A 15,296-nucleotide genomic window follows, 5' to 3' on the forward strand; every position below is an offset into this window, starting at 1 on the left:
CTCCCAGATTGTCAGGCAGACTCTTAACCACTGCATCACCAGGGAAGTCCCGAAACTGGGACTTTTTAAAGCACAAGACCTAAAGCACTCCATCAGCTAGCTGTCAGAAGGATAACATCAACACATGTCATGGGGCCTCTGGAGAGCTCCACAGTCTGTTCTCAAGAGAACAAGGGTGAGAAAGATGGGTGGCATCTGAGTTGTCTCCACTTTGTGGAGCCCTGGAGGAGTCCCCAGACCTTGCTCTGAGAACCCTTGCTAGGGATCTGAATTTACCCCTGTTTTTGAGAAGATTTCAAAGAGGAAACTTGAACTTTCACTCCCTGCTCTGGCAAAGTAAATTCGGGGCCTTTTGAAGTGGGGGAAGAAGAGAAAACAGATGTCCTTCACCAAGCTTCCTTGCGACCTCCCAGCACACAGAGACCCTGCACACCCCACTGAGGAGGACTGGCCCTCCGAGATGGCCCAAGACAAGCCTCTGGCCTAGACCTGGGCAGGGAGCAAAGAGAACAGAGACTCTGGTTTGGAAAACAGGAGCTAGAACCGGCCATTTTATTTCAAGACTATTCACCGAGTGTTGGAAGGCAGCAGGAATAAATAAGGGAAGAGGGCACGGCGGGGTTTGGGGGGTGGTCCTACGTCTTGCAGCACATCCCACACGTGCCTTTACGACAGCAGCCGCAGCAGAAGATGCAGATGGGAAAGTGGGTGTCTCGTCTCCGCCTCTGGAGCGCGGGCTGTGGGAAGGAAGGGCAGTGAGCCGGGCGTAGGGGGTGCAGGCACGGGAAAGCAGGTGAGGCTCAGAGGGGAGTCCCAGGGGCTCTCACCGTCAAGCCAGCTGCAACTCTAGCTGTGTCCTGGGTCTGGAGGTCTGTGAGCTGTCGTGTCTGTGGAAAGCAAAAGAGGGTACTGAGGACGGCAGGGCCCCGGCAGAGCTCTCAGTCTAGCTCCCCCGGAGCAGCGCCTCCCCAGGGGTTGGCATCTCCTGGCTCAGCTGGAATCCCAGAAGAGGCCTCACCTTCCCATGGGTGGTTCTCCTGTCTGCAAACATCCCAAATCCGTCTCCTCCTCTCTCTACAGCTGCTCACTCTTCCATAGGACCCTCCGTGGCCCAGAGGCCTGTCTCCACCCTGTATCTTGCCGCTTACAACCCGTTCCCCACGTGTTATCAGTCAGATCTCAGCTTTCCCCATTTCCCAAGCCTGCAGGGCTTCCTCTGCACTTGCCTATAAGACTTGGCACGGCTACCCCTCAGTCTCGTCTCCAAGTACCATCTTCTTCACTCACCCAGCCCTCTGCTCCTTGGGTCCATTCGTGCTTGCCCCCACCTCAGTCTCAGCTGGCTGCCCCCTTCTCTTATCCTCCCAAACATAGGTCAAATAACATTTTCTCACAAAATAGCCAACCCCCACCATCACTCTCCCACCATCTTTTACGTTATTCATGGAATAGCATTTCCTAAACACAAGTGTTTCCTTGTTTTAAGTTCATTGGCTGGTTTCCTGCCCAGGATGTATGAGAATATTCATGAGAATATTCAAGCTCCATGAGACTATTACCGCTTGGTCACCGCTGTCTAGAACAGGACTTACTGCCGAGCAGGCACTCAGTAAATCACTGTGGAATTAAAGAGGGCCCCTCAGACCCTGCCGCTCGGTACCCCATCTCTGCGCTCTGAGCAGCTGCCTGTCCCCCCTTTCCTCGCCCTGACATCCGCCCCATGCTGGGGGTCTCCCAGGGGCTGCTGCAATTCCGGGCCCTGTGCTGTCACCTGGGGAGGCAGAACGGAGCCACTGGTCAGGCTGAGCAGGACAAGGAGCAGAAGGCAGGTGGCCCGGATCTGCGTGTTCAGTGCCATTGAGCCGTCTGTCTGGCCGTCCAGCCGTTACGTCTAGGACCTGCTCTGGTGTCTGGGAGTCCAGTTACAGTTGCTTTTATGGGTCCTCCTGGGGGAGGCGGGGATGCTAAGCCCTCTCCCCTTTGGCCCGACTCATTTCCAAGAAGGTGGTGGCGCCGAAAAGGCGGGAGAGATAAGCGGGAACAGAGGTGACAGGGAACAGGGTTGTGTCACCCTCAGCCGACAGAGGTGTGTCCAGGAGGTGGGGCAGACACGACCGCTGACACACGCCTTTAGTCAGCCACCTGGGAGACACTTTCCCTGACATGACATCACCTTGTTGATTTCAGGAAAAAAATTTCCCCCTTATGCCCCTGCGGTAGAACGGATCGAAGAGCAGGAGTAAGGTGTCTTCCATCCCCACCGTTTCTGACCTCGTCATTTACAAGCAGTATGGCTGTCACTTCCCGCACCCCTCATCACTCTCCCATCATCTTTTATGTTATTCATGAACAGCATTTCTAAACACAAATGTTTCCTTGTTTTTAAGTTCACTAATTCCTTGACCAGGATGTCAGCTCCATGAGAATATTCTTCTCTCATCTACCTTGCTCCCAGCTTGGTCACCACTCTCTAGGATAGGACTTAATGCAGAGCAGGCACTCAGTCAACCACAGAGGCATGGGATTGAGGTTGGCTTCTGGGAGGGAACAGTGATGCTCATGTGCAGGAGTTTGTGTCCACAGGAGCCCCCAGCACATGTGTGGGGTTTCTCAAGGGTCAGAACCTTAAGATGTGGCCCTGTGGATCTGGCAAATGTTCCTGTGAAGTTTTGGCCAAAAAGGACTGTGGTGACGGTAACAGCTAACATCTGATGACTGCACTTCGCAAGCCAACAGATACACTGACTCATTTCTGTGTTAACTCAGCCCGCGCGACCTTGCCTCTGAGCAGCTCCTGCCTGCCCCATCCCGAGCTCTGCTCTGCTTTCAGGGCCCTAGTTGTCTTCTCAGCCCCTGACTCCCTGGCTTCCCAAACCCTGCTCCTGGGAGAGGAGCACACCATGCCCACCTAAGACTTTTTAATTAAAAATGCATTATTTATATATTTATGGCTGCCCTGGGGTTTTTCATTGCTGCACATGGGCTTTCTCAAGTTGCGGCAGAGTGGGGCTACTCTTCCTTGTGGTGCCTGGGATTCTTGCAGTGGCTTCTCTTGTCACACAGCAGGGCCTCTGGAGTGTGCAGGCTTCAGCAGTTGCAGCACACAGGCTCAGTAGTCATGGAGCATGGGCTAAGTTACCCCACGGCATGTGGACTCTTCCCAGACTGGGGATCAAACCCATGTCCCCTGCATTGGCAGGTGGATTCTTAACCACTGGACTCCCATCAGGGAAGTCCAGAGACTCATCTTCACTTTTTAGGGAGAGGAGCTGGAGGCAAAGATTTAGGACACTGCCAAAGCTTGGTTAGCCATAGCCAGAGGCAGAGTTGGGCCTCCACCCTGGGTCCTGTGCCCTCATCACCAGGCTTTCCTGCCTCCAGAAAACACAGGAGGGCATGGTGGGTCTGCTGGACCACGCTTGTACTGGCTCAATGAGTGCACCATGTGCATCCCAACACCAGTCAGGAACATCATGTTGGCACCTTGAAACCCCCACTGGTGGGTGTACTTACACCACAGATGTTGGCAAACACTACAAATCAGGCTTTTCTTTGGAGGGCTGGCTTCTTGCACATGATGGGAAGAGGAACTGAACCAAGGCTGACTGGCTGTGGCAATCTCATTGCTACGTACGACCTGAATCATTTTAGGGTGCACTCAGCCCAGGGGAACAGCAGATTGTGACTCCAGAGATGGGCCCTTGGCCATCTTCTCTCACTCCCGGGCCATCCAGTGACAACCCTACAAGCCTGGGGATGGTGCTGCCAAGGAATGAACTCTTCTTCCTGGCCCTGAACTGCTGCCAAGGCCTATTTGAAAAGCATGAAAACAGGGGACTCTGGGAAGTAACAGTTTCCTGACATCTGTTAGGCTCCCCCAGCTGCACACAGCGTCACTCTCCAACAGAAGAATGGCCAAGATATGAGAGAGGGCTCTCAGAGGCAAGGAAGAAAGCAGCTGGAGGTATCTGGGATGGGTGCAGGGTGGAGAGCTCAGCAAGGTGACCAGACCTAGATTCTAGCAGTGGCTGGGAGTGGCATGGGGACTGCATGCTCACCCACAGGGAGACACAGCAGCATCCCCCAGGCATCACTGCATCATCTCAGCTCAGGCCAGGTTTCATCATCAACCAGGGGCAGGGGTCACGGCACAGGCGCCAGAGTCACGGTGCAAGGCGACAGGCTGACGGGCCAAGCCTGGCTTCCTGGCCATCTGCCCTCCCTGGGGGTGGGGGGCTCAAGGCCAGGCCCCACCATTGGCTGGTGCAGAGGGGAGGGCGTTAGCCCAGAAGGGCAGGGTCAGGAGATAGTCCTGTTTTTAGGAACTGGTGACATGAAAGACCCCAGCCTCTCCTCCAAAAACATGTGGCATGTCCTTGACCCTGGCTCCCCCTGCCCCCCACACCACATACGCACCACCTGGGGCCTCAAAGACACTATTCATTCCTTAATTCCTCCATCTGTACAACCAACACACTGGGTACCGGGTGGTGTGGGACGGCCGGGACTGGTACACAGCCATGAACAGAAGAGTGAGGCCCTGTCCCCGGGAGCCCTGCATAGACCCCAGACCCCCTCCCCATATCTGAGATGGACAGAGACAGACAGACAAGGCGGGGCCACATGGGGCCAGTTTATTGCAGTTAAATACCTCTCTCTCTCTATTTTTTTTGTCCATTTTTTCCATAAAGAAAATTAGAACACACTCACACACCCAGAGGGGAGCAGGGTTCCAGAAACAAGAGGTGGGGTGGGACGTGGCCTCCCTGCTTGGGTCCAGGCCCCCCGCAGGACCCCCTCCTCCCCATAAGCACCCTGGTCTCAGTACCCCGAGAGTCCGAGGAGGCAGCGGGGTGTGGCAGGGGCTCTGTCCTCCTCCCTCTGGCCTCCAGGTGAGACCACTAGAAGTGCTGGGTTGAGTGGGGGCTGGGAGAAGGGAGACGGACAAATGGGGGAGGGGATATGGTTTCCAAGTTGAGGAGGGTGGTGGGCGCTTATCCACAGAAATGCATTATTTCTCCCCATTTTTTTTGTTAAAAATCTACTATAAAAAACGCAGCTGGGGGAGGGGCGTTTGTCCCTCTCTGTGCTAAGGGCTGGGGAAGGGGACGGTGGGGGCCCGGAGGCGGCCCCCACCGCGTGGTAGGTGGTGTCACTGCCGGGCGCTCTCGCCCACCATCTCCAGGTTGTGCTGCTGCAGCTGGGCGCGGAGCACGGCATTCTCATTCTTCAGCTCCTCGATCTGCCAGACACGATGGGGGACAAGCAGCCAGAGCTGGCTCCCCGCGTCCTGGGGTTCCTGGGCGCCCCCCATGCCCGCCCTCCTAGCCCTGTGGCTCACCTGTTGCCGCAAGAGCTCATTGTCCATCTGCAGCCGCTCAGCCTCCTTGAAGGTCTCCTGCATGCGCTGGTTGGTCTGGCGCAGCTCCCGGATGTAGTCGCAGGCCTTTGACAGGATCCCTCCTTTACTCTGGGGGGCAGTGGGCATGAGCATCAGTGAGCAGTGCCTGGCAGCCGATGCCCACCAGTCGTACTCCAGGGTCCAGCGCTCAAGACGGATTCTCTGCAAGGGGGTTGGGGGACCAGGGGGACACTCACCGCTCCCGTCTTGCTATTATCTGCATTACAATCTGGAATGATTTTTGAAAGCTGGACGATCCAGTTGTTGATCTTGTCCCTCCGCCTCCGCTCCACTGTGGCGAGAACAGCAGGCTGTGTCCACAGCACTCCCTCTGTGCCTGGGCGAGTCACCTCCAAAGGCAGATGCCACGAGAGCCGAGGCCGCCGAGGCACAGCCAGGCCCGCCTGAGGTCACATGGCCAGCAAGTGCAGGGGCCCGACCTGAACCCAGGCAGCTGGCACCAGCCCGCTCCACATGGCTCCTCAATAGGAACCAAGAAATTCAAGCGCCACCCTCAACTGCCACATGTACCCTCAGGGCAGCACTGACAGCTGAGGGGCTGTGGGGTTTGTTCTGTTGGTTGGCCCAGCAGGTTTTGAAAAATTTGAGTCAACATTTAAAAACTAGAAAAGTTCACATAACAACTGGCCTCTTTTGAAAAAAGGAGTTGTGGCGCAGTGGGCACGTGTCCCTGGGAGGCAAGAAGGGGCCAGAGCCCCTTTACACAGGACCCGGGTGACCCTTTCCGGTCCCCACAGCCCCTGAACTTGATTCTCCATTGCGGTACTCATGTATCCCCAGAGTTCTGGACCCCACAGTCCTGTTTTCCTCTTCATCATTAAAATCCCAGTCTGACCACATCTCACTCCGCTTACAATCCTTCTCCATGGCCCCGGCAGCAAGTCTCAGCTTCCCTGGCTGGCACTGCAGTTCTCAGGGGCCTGGCCCATCATCAGGGCACTGGGTCACCCAGAAACACCACAAACCCTATCTTGAAGGCCAGGTTTGACAAGCTACTGGCGATTTTACTTGGAAAGTCCAGATGTGTGATTTATAACACACTACTGTCTCACTCTGTCTGCTGAGTCGAGTGGCAGCTGCCCGCTGCAGACAGGGCTCGTATGTGTCTCTGCTGTGGCCTGTCACGACTTAGGACAGTGGCCTGGGGGCTGCCTGCACTGCAGCCTGAGACCCCTGGTTTGGGGCTCACTGAGAAAGCTGTCCCAAACTTTCCTCACCTGCTAAGCACAGTACAAGGCACTGCTAGGGCCACACAAGAAAGCCCAGTTGGCCCCACACTCTCACCCTCCTGCTAAGGCAGTCCATGGACAAATGCAGGTGGTCACTATAGAGGAGGGGAGACTGTGGGTGGGATTTGGAAACGAGGGTGGAGGAGGGTATTTTCTCAGGTTTGGGCGACTAGGGGAGAGGGTCGGGATGAGAGTGAGAAAAGTGGGGTGGGCCAGAAGGCTGCCCCAGACCCCCCTCTCCTTCTGAGGCCAGCACTGCCCCTCAACCCAGCTGTTCCCTCAAAGAACGTGCCTGGCCACTAGAGGAAAACCCGACTGTCTTCCCCTGGCGCTTGCTTTTGTCCACTCTCTGCTGACCGGTCCTTCCAAGCGCCCCCACTCTGGCCTGGGTGACAACACCCTCCCACACGGACTTGCTTCCTCCCTCGTTCTCCTCTCTTGCCGCCCACAACCTCCCTTTACCACAGGGATAAGAATACTGCCTGCTATCGCCCTTCACCTGACCCTGGCCCTGGGGTCAGTGAGTACACAGCCATGTGCCCCATCACTACCCTGGTGATGAACCTTCCCAGCCAGGGCAGCCATGTCTGACGGTCTTTGGGGACTCTGTGGCCCCAAACAGCAGCTGAGCTAAGAGTCCACCCCGGCCTCCACGTCCATTCTGAGGTGCCAGCTGAGGAGCTCGCGGGCAGACGGCTGCCCTTCGCTACCCTCCCACAGTCTGGCATCCTTGAGCCTGGGCCCCACGCTGCAGCTGCATCCCATGCCCACTCCTCGCTTCCTCACTGGGGGCCAGGCTGGGGGTAGGGGACACCTCTAGCTCGGATTCACTTCTTCAAAACTTACTGCTTGCCCTACTGTGTGCAGGGCACTCTGCGAGGCCAGAGTCCATGGCAGACTCAACCGCTGTCCTGCTGGCACTCTGGGCACCAACGTGAAATTCACATGAATGGGAGATACTGACACCACAAACTGAGAGTTACAACTGGAGACAGTACCCAGTGCCTGGGGAATGCCAGGGCGGAGTACTGCTTTCAGCGTGGAGTGGGGTGGAGTGTCTCTTCAGAGAAAGGTTTAGAAAGGAAAGATGGGGGCTGGTTTCTGAGAGGAAGGACAGTAGGCAGACAGGCATCATGAAACCCAGAAAAGGGGACATGCAAACACTCTGGAGGGTGAGGAGGTAGGGCGGGGGATAGGAAAAGGTGGTACAAATAGGTTGTGAAGGCCCTGAATGCCCTGTCTGTGGGTCTGGACCTTGTATTCTCTTCCCCAAGGGGTCTAAGCCCTTGAGTCTGGGGCCCTTCTTGGCATGTGGTCAGGCCTGTGGCTTGGGGAGGCCACTTCGGCACAACTGAAACGGAGGAAGACCAGTCAAAACCAAGGCCATGTCGGTTCCTCAGAAGGCTTCAGTCACAGCCATACCACCTTCAAAACAACTTAGAGGCAAAATCTGCCAGGACTAATGGGAGAAACAGACAAATTCACAAATGTAACTAGAGATATCAACACTCCTCAGTAACTGACAAAACAAGTAGACAAAAAAATGAAGATAGAAAATCTGAACACTGTCAGCCAACTTGACCTAGTTACCACTGATGGAACACTCCACACACATCAGCAGATATTCCTTTTCCAGCACACACAGAAACTTTCACCGAGATAGACTGTATTTAGGGCCATAAAATAAAGTCTCAATACATTCCAAAGGACTTAAGTTATATACAGAGTATGTTCTCTAATCACAACAAAACTCATTTACAAATCAGTAACAAGAAGATACCAGGGGACTTCCCTGGTGGACCAGTGGTGAAGAATCCGCCTGGCAATGCAGGGGAGGTGGGTTCAACCCCCTGCTTGGGGGGCTAAGACCCCACATACTGTGGAGCAACTAAGCCCTCACGCCACAACTAGAGAGTCTGGGCACCGCAACAAAAGATCCCACATGATGCAACAAAGGCCCAACGCAGCCAAATAGATAAATGTTCAAAAAAAAAAGATATCCAGAAAACCCATAAACATTCATAAATTAAACAACACATTTCTAAATAATCCCATGGGTCAGTGAAAAAATAATCAAGAATACGAGAAACATTCCAAATTGAGTAACAAGAAAACACAACGTATCCAAATGGGATGAAGCTAAAGCAGTATAAGACTGAAATCTGCAACTATAAAGGCTTGTACTGAGAAAAAGGTTTAAAGATCATTTTAAAAAGCTGGGGAAGACACCCAGCAAATTAAACCCCAATTAAGCAGAACAAATAAATTGGTCACAGTATAAGTAGGAACCAATGAAATAGAAAAAGCAGCTAAGAAATCAGTTTTCACGTAAAGATCTGGATTTCTGGCTTCTTCAGAGGTTCCGGTAGCAGTGAGCACAAATTCCGACACGGCAGCAACAGCGGGCACTGTTAGACCACCTTTCAGGCAGGACAGACACGCTGACCCCCAGTCACTGTTGGGGACCATCACTCCCCTTTCTGCTACACCAAGTATACTGACTTCCTTGGGCCCCTGAAGACATCTGCCTGCGGCCCAGAGATAGGCCCCTGTGGTATCAAGAAACGTGGGAAAGAGGGAAAAGCAGAAAAGGTCGATTTGAGGTCTGCTTCGGCACAGCGTCTTGGGTCCTGCGGCTGTGAGGGAAGGAGAGCACAGAGTTGAAGTGGCCTAGCTCTAGGGTCTGGCTGAGGTAATCATGACAGAGATTCATCTTGCTGCTCTGGAAGAAGGAGGCTTTGGGAAGGAGGGACAACGGCAGGTTCTGGTTTGGACACGTTGAGTGTGAGATGCTTTAAGAACATCCAGCAATAGAAATTTGGAACGAGCACTCCAAAATATGGGTCTGGAGGAGCATGAGAGAGATGGAGCAGAAAGACAGCTGTCGGCAGTGCACGGGGTGGGGAGCCCTGGGAGGACATCAGGGAACAGTCTCATCTTTTTGGAGTCACATACTTTTCTGGAGAAAGTCCGCAGACCCTCTCCTGGGGGAAATGATGCACACCAACAACTGGGGATAGGGACTTGGGGAGACTGACCATCCCCAGGCCTGATGTTTCACTCTCCTGACCACTAGAATAAGGGGCTGGACCCCAAGAGAGACTAACAGCCAAAGCAGTTTCCTAACTTTACCCATCATGAAGAGTCACCTGGGGAACTTGTTTTAGCGCAGACTCCCAGACCCTCTCGGACCTACCCATTCAGCATCTCATGAGGATGACCTAAAGATGGTGATCATTAACAAGCTTTCCAGGTGACCGGGAAGCCCTGTTCTCAGGAACAGGCTCGGAAGGAAAACCAGGGCAAGGAGAGCAGAAAGGAACATTCCCGAAAGGAGGGGAACAGGCAGGGTCAGATGCTTGGAGTGTAGACAGGAAAGGAAGCCAGTGGATTTGGCAATGAGGTCGTCACGGGTGACCTTAAATGGAGCCGTTTTGGTAGAGAAATGAGCCAGATTGCCAAGGGTACAGGGTGGCTGCCGGGCAGAGGGTGGGTCAAACGTTCTGCAGGTTAGCAGAGAGGGGGCTGGCTGCAGCAGGTCAGCAAAGGCAAGGTCATAAGCAGGACTGGCTTTTCTAGGATGAGGAAGCGTCAAGACTTTGGAGCTGGATTAACCCAGGGAGAGGCAGAATGACAGTAGGGTGGAGAGTGACCGGCTCATCTTCCCAGAGTTGCCTGCTGTGGTCTTACCAGGCAGCACACTACACTGGGGGTAGCTGAGGGCTCATGTCTCAACGCGCTGCACCCTCGCTATGAGCCTCTGGGGTAGTCATGTTAACACATTCGTACACAGGACTAAACAGGTGCAGAGATGAAGAACCAGTCCAAGGTCACACAACTGGTATGTAGTAGAGCTGGGACTGCCCAGGAGCCAATAGGAAACCCCTCAAACTCACCACACTCCAAAACCAAGCTCACACTCACTGCTTCCCTTTAAACGAAACTGACCCCATCATAAAATCCTGATTCATGAAGTCCTGATTCTTCAGGTTTGGCCTCTTCTCCCCTACAGCTTGCCCCCTCCCCTGACCCCCTTTCATGCTCTGTCCTGTCTGAGGCCCACAGCTGCAGTCACCTCCTATTTTCCTAGCTTCTGGCATCCCATCACCCTTAGTATCCAGTCTCCAAATACAACCCCTCTGCTGACTTCCCCCTGAACCAGCACAAAGATCCAGGAGTGGGGGCCCTGGGAGGGCCTGTGACAAGGCCCATGTGATCTGGCCCTGGCCAGTACTCCCACGACTCTGCCAACTTCCTCTTTCCTTTCCTGAATTCTGCTCTTCTTCAATCATACCGAGTCTGTTCCAGCTCGGGCTGGGTGTTTGTACTTGCTTATCCCTCGCTGTCTGGGACTATTCCTCAGGATTGTGGCCAGCCCATTCAGGTGCCTGCTCAAGCGTCACTTCTAGAGAGGCCCACAGAGCTCCCTGCCACCATAACACTCCAAGTCCTTACCAGCCTTATCTTCCTTCACGCGACACATGACTTACGTTCCCTGACGTCTTATTGTACCTTTGTGTAGTTTCTGTCTCTCCCACCAGAATGAATACCCTGTGAGAGCCAAGGTGCCTGTTCCATTATCTAGGTGTATCTGAGGCCTAGAACAGGGGCTGGCACCTAGCACATATATGCTGAGTAAAGGTCTGAACTCCATGAGCTGCTCAGAGCATAGCTGCGGGAGCCACTCCCCATCAAACACAGTGAGGACTCTCAAGGCCTCACCCTGACATTCAAGGCCATTCTTGGCCCTCCCAAGCACTCCACAAGGAACCTCTGCTACAACCAAACCAGCACCCCCGGAGCAACCCTTCTCCACCCTGCCTTCCCATGCTTCTCTCTGCTGGACAGGCACTCCCAGAGGCCACCTCCCTGGGGAAATATCACCTGCTCCGTCAGTCAGTGTTCAGTCACACACTATCCTGAGCTACCCCGAGCTTCCTGAACACTCCACACTAGGCCCCATACCTAGCACAGGGCACATACTGCCTAGCCTAGAATCCTCCTTCAGGAAGTATCTGCTGAATGACAGCTATTTGAGTGGAAGTGTTCTCTGGACATGTTCATGCTCCAGCCTCAGCCAGAGACACAGACTTCCTACAATTTCCTTTCAGATGTACTCTCTCTCAGATCAGGGCTACTTCTGGAAGTCAGGCTGGCAGTGGGGTGGGGGGCTTGAGCAAACCAGTTGCCCCATGTGCCAGAGCAATCCAGCTTTCCCAGAGGAGCAGAAAATCCACGCATGAATGTGAAACTCACCATTTAAACTTCTGGGCATTACTTGAGAGTCACCAGCCAGGATGACAAATACACTACAGCTCATGCCTCCTGCCTATATATGCTCCTGACAAGGAACCTCTCTGCTTCTGCCTTCCCAGCATTCAACCAACACTTCTCGAGCACTTGGATCAATAACTCGGCCACTGATCTGTGACTCCAAACACCCAGCTGGGGTTGAGCCCGTGAGGACCAGCAGCTCCCGCCTGACCTTACCTTCATTATGCTGAGCTCTCCTTCTCTCATCCCGTGGCGTTCTTGTTCCGTCAATTTTCCTAGAAGAGAATGGAAAAAATGGGTACATGTTACCTCCAGCCCATGTGTCCAAATGTTTATTAAAGAGTCAGACTTAAAAATGATCTCTGCAAGACAAATCGATATGTAGAGACAGAGAGAGAGGAAATGGTATTGTCTTTACTTAAACTAGAAAAGCAAAAGCTGACCAAAAAATACACCAACTGCCTGCTGTGTATTTAACTGCCTGGTTCCCATCTCAGGAAAACTTCCTCTTCCGTGGGTGCCCATGACAGACCCTCCCAGCATCCCGTACTCCTGGGACCAGGTCTCCTGCACATACGAGGAGTAGGGGTGTGTCCGAGGTGCAATTGTCCTCTGCGTTCCTGTCTGAAGCACGTCCTGGGGCGTCATCATGACATAGAACTGGCCTGCAGGGAAAGTGGGGGTTAGCGCTAAAACTGGGGGCAGAGTCAGAACTGGCTAGGGGTGGGGGGGAGCTTCCCTCCCTGCTAGGCCTGTTGCCTCCCCTGCCTTCCTCCCTGGCCCCTTCCTTCCTTTACCTCCAGCCTGCAAGCTCTGGTCTGTGGTCTGTACGGACACAGCCGTGGTATCTCCCACACTGGACGCTGGGAAATAGGCAAATCGGGCCTCCCCACTGACAGCCTCAGCAGCCGGGCTGCCACCATTGCTGAAGGGATTTTGGATAACAGCCTAGGGAGCAGGAGGACAGAGGCCACCCTTAGCCATCTTTGCTCCCCAGTCCATCCCCTAGCCACCATATTTGATGTTTACTGCATTCTCTGCAGAGAGTGGGGAACCCCTGTGTCCCACTCTGCCCTGTATCTCACAGCCCTGGAACTTGATAGCTACTAAGCAATCACTTGGGGAGCTGACCCACTTTTAACTCGAAGAGACTGCCCTGTGACCATGATTCCCATTTCACAAAACAAACAAAAAAAGATGTTCCGAAGGTCTTGCCCCAGGTTTCACAGTGCAAAACAAGAGATCTGACCTGAGGGCCTGAAGGCGGCATCTTAGTCTCACGTGCCCCACCCCCCTGGCTCTCCCCAAGAACAAAGTCAGTGTCCAGTGCCCCTTCTCCATCCCCCCAGAGGATGCTGGGCACCTACCAGTGGGAAGGGCGCTGCGGGACCTGGGGGCACAGAGGCAGCAGCGGGGCCGGGGCGCTGGGTGGCCCCATCCACACCCACCTGGGTCACAGCCTGCTGCCCCCCCGCGAAGGCAGCCGTAGACACGACGCTGACGGCGCCTGATGTGTCGCCCTGGCCGTCCAGCTGACCATCAGTCACCTGGACCACGCGGTACGTCACCTGCAGGGGGCGGCAGAGCAGAGACCCGCGCTGGGGCCCAGGCAGGGGCCAGGTCCGAGCCCCTCCCAGCCCGCCAGCCCGCCCGCCCGGGACTCAACCCTCCACTTGACCGCCGGGCTCCGGGCCCGCCGCCTCACCTGTCCTCCATTATTCTCTGTGCGGAACTGGTACTGGATGTTGTGGTCGCCGAACGCCGCCTGCTGGACGCTGGCGATGGCCACCGCCGTCTGCTCCTCCGCCCCAGGCCCGTCCCCGCCTGCGGTCGGAGGAGGGTCGCGGGGATGGTCAGAGGTGGCGCGGGCCAGGGCGCCCCCAGTGCCCTCCCGGGCGCAGGTCGCGGCCCCGGTGGGCCCCGCGAGCACTCACCTTCTTGCAGTTCGACACCCTCCTCTGCCTCAGGTCCCTTGTCGTGACTGCGGGGAGCACAGGAAGAAGAGGGGATCAGGGCTGCCCGCGCCCCCGCCCCTTCGCCCAGGTGCGGGGCCCCCATCCCGCCCGGCCCAGTCTGGGACGGCGGCCCCTCGGGGACCGGGGACCGGGGGTATACGTGCCGGTCCCCCCTCCCTCGCGGCCTCCATTTTGAGCTGGGCCGGGCGGCCGCTCGGGATCATGGCGGCCCGGTCGCCAGGCCGAAGGGCCGGGACCAGGGCGCGCGGGGGCACGGGCCGGCCGGGCTCCCTTACCTGGCGGCGGCAGCAGCGGTGGCCGAGGCAGCGGGATCCAGACCCGGGTCCAGCATGTCCATGGGGGGGGTGGGGGCGGGGGGGGCGCCGGGCCCGGGGGGGGAGGGGAGGGGAGGGGAGGGAGGGAGGGAGGGGAGGGGGCGGGCGGCCGGGGGGGCCCCGAGCCCGGCGCTCACGCCGCGCGGCAGGAGGGGACGGAGGAGACACGGGAGCCGCTCGCGCTGATCACGGGGACAAACAGTGGGGTCATGTGAGGAGGAGATGCCGCCGCCGCCGCCGCCGCCGCCGCTGCTCCAGCAGCCGCCTCCGCCCGCTCGCCCGCCGGCCGGCTCCCGGCGGCTCTAGGCTCCGGAACGCAGCGCAGCCGCCCCCCGCCCGCTGCACGCGGCCCTCGGGCCTCCTTCCCTGAGTAGCCGCCGCCGCTGCCGCGACTTTTTTTTTAAACCCGGCCCGCCCTGGATGGCCGCCGCCTCTCCCCCGGATCGCCGGCTTGCGCGTCCGCCGCCCGGCCTGGCCCAGTACGGCGGCGGATCGCTGCTGCAGCCGCGGCCGCTTTCTATTTTTTCCCCCTTTTTTTTTCCTCCTTTACTTGAGCTGCGCGCGCGCGGCGGCGGTGGCGCGAGCCCGGGGCCGACGCGCGCGAGGGGGGAGGGCAGCCCCTGGGGAGCGCGCGCGCTGTCTGTCTCTGACGGAGGGCGGGCGCGCGGGCCCAGGTCTCGGCTTGGAGCGAGGTCGCTGCCGCCGTCTGCGCGGCCGTCGCCCGGCACCCGCCGGCGGGCCGCCCGAGTGGAACGTGGGCCCGGATGGAACACCGGGGGACCTGGAAGAAGGCCTCTGGTCGCCGGGGACGAGGCAGGCGGCTGGGTTTGGAGACAGTAAAGTAGGTCGGGGGGGCCGGGGTGGGGGGGGGGCGTTGGGTGGATGGAGGGGAGCGCGCACGCGCGCCCCCGTCGACCGGAATGAAGTGCGCGAAAGCGAATGCCCCAGGCGCATGCGCACGTCTGGGCGGGGCCGGAGCGCGCACGCAGGGCGGGGCGGAGCTAGCGTGGGGCACGTACTCCGGGCGGTGCAGAGTCGGAGAAGGCAGAGCCGGTCTTTTCCTCCTGGCTCGGGACACACG

At 56.8% G+C, this 15,296-nt stretch overlaps 2 protein-coding genes across 3 annotated transcripts; both read right to left on the reverse strand.

Moving 5' to 3' along the window:
• Positions 1–522: 522 nt before the first annotated feature.
• On the reverse strand, positions 523–1,918 carry HAMP (hepcidin antimicrobial peptide). Its single transcript, XM_020871777.2, has 3 exons — positions 1,772–1,918; positions 828–887; positions 523–737 (listed from the first exon to the last, which is right to left on the reverse strand). Exons 1-3 carry the CDS (start codon positions 1,856–1,858, stop codon positions 636–638), a joined length of 249 nt encoding a protein of 82 aa, XP_020727436.2. The 5' UTR covers positions 1,859–1,918; the 3' UTR covers positions 523–635.
• Positions 1,919–4,607: 2,689 nt separating this feature from the next.
• On the reverse strand, positions 4,608–14,772 carry USF2 (upstream transcription factor 2, c-fos interacting). 2 transcript variants are annotated; one of them, XM_020871689.2, is made up of 10 exons: positions 14,177–14,772; positions 13,860–13,906; positions 13,631–13,749; positions 13,374–13,493; positions 12,723–12,873; positions 12,503–12,590; positions 12,142–12,200; positions 5,599–5,693; positions 5,342–5,470; positions 4,608–5,242 (listed from the first exon to the last, which is right to left on the reverse strand). In XM_020871689.2, the coding sequence occupies exons 1-10, from the start codon at positions 14,236–14,238 to the stop codon at positions 5,153–5,155; spliced, it is 960 nt and encodes a 319-aa protein (XP_020727348.1). In that variant the 5' UTR covers positions 14,239–14,772; the 3' UTR covers positions 4,608–5,152. The 2 variants fall into 2 exon arrangements, with proteins under 2 accessions (XP_020727348.1, XP_020727347.1); XM_020871688.2 differs by having other exon boundaries at positions 13,293–13,493.
• Between the last annotated feature and the right edge of the window lie 524 nt (positions 14,773–15,296).

The sequence above is a fragment of the Odocoileus virginianus genome, chromosome 20 (genome assembly GCF_023699985.2).
Source record: "Odocoileus virginianus isolate 20LAN1187 ecotype Illinois chromosome 20, Ovbor_1.2, whole genome shotgun sequence".
NCBI lineage: Eukaryota > Metazoa > Chordata > Mammalia > Artiodactyla > Cervidae > Odocoileus > Odocoileus virginianus.

Coding starts and splice junctions, on each gene's coding strand:
- HAMP (XM_020871777.2), bottom strand. CDS start 1,858: ATGGCACTGAACACGCAGATCCGGGCCACCTGCCTTCTGCTCCTTGTC. Junction 888..1,771: donor GCTCCGTTCTGCCTCCCCAG/GTGACAGCACAG, acceptor TGCTTTCCACAG/ACACGACAGCTCACAGACCT. Junction 738..827: donor GAGTTGCAGCTGGCTTGACG/GTGAGAGCCCCT, acceptor TCCTTCCCACAG/CCCGCGCTCCAGAGGCGGAG.
- USF2 (XM_020871688.2), bottom strand. CDS start 14,238: ATGGACATGCTGGACCCGGGTCTGGATCCCGCTGCCTCGGCCACCGCT. Junction 13,494..13,630: donor CAGAGAATAATGGAGGACAG/GTGAGGCGGCGG, acceptor CGCCCCCTGCAG/GTGACGTACCGCGTGGTCCA. Junction 12,591..12,722: donor CCAGAGCTTGCAGGCTGGAG/GTAAAGGAAGGA, acceptor CTTTCCCTGCAG/GCCAGTTCTATGTCATGATG.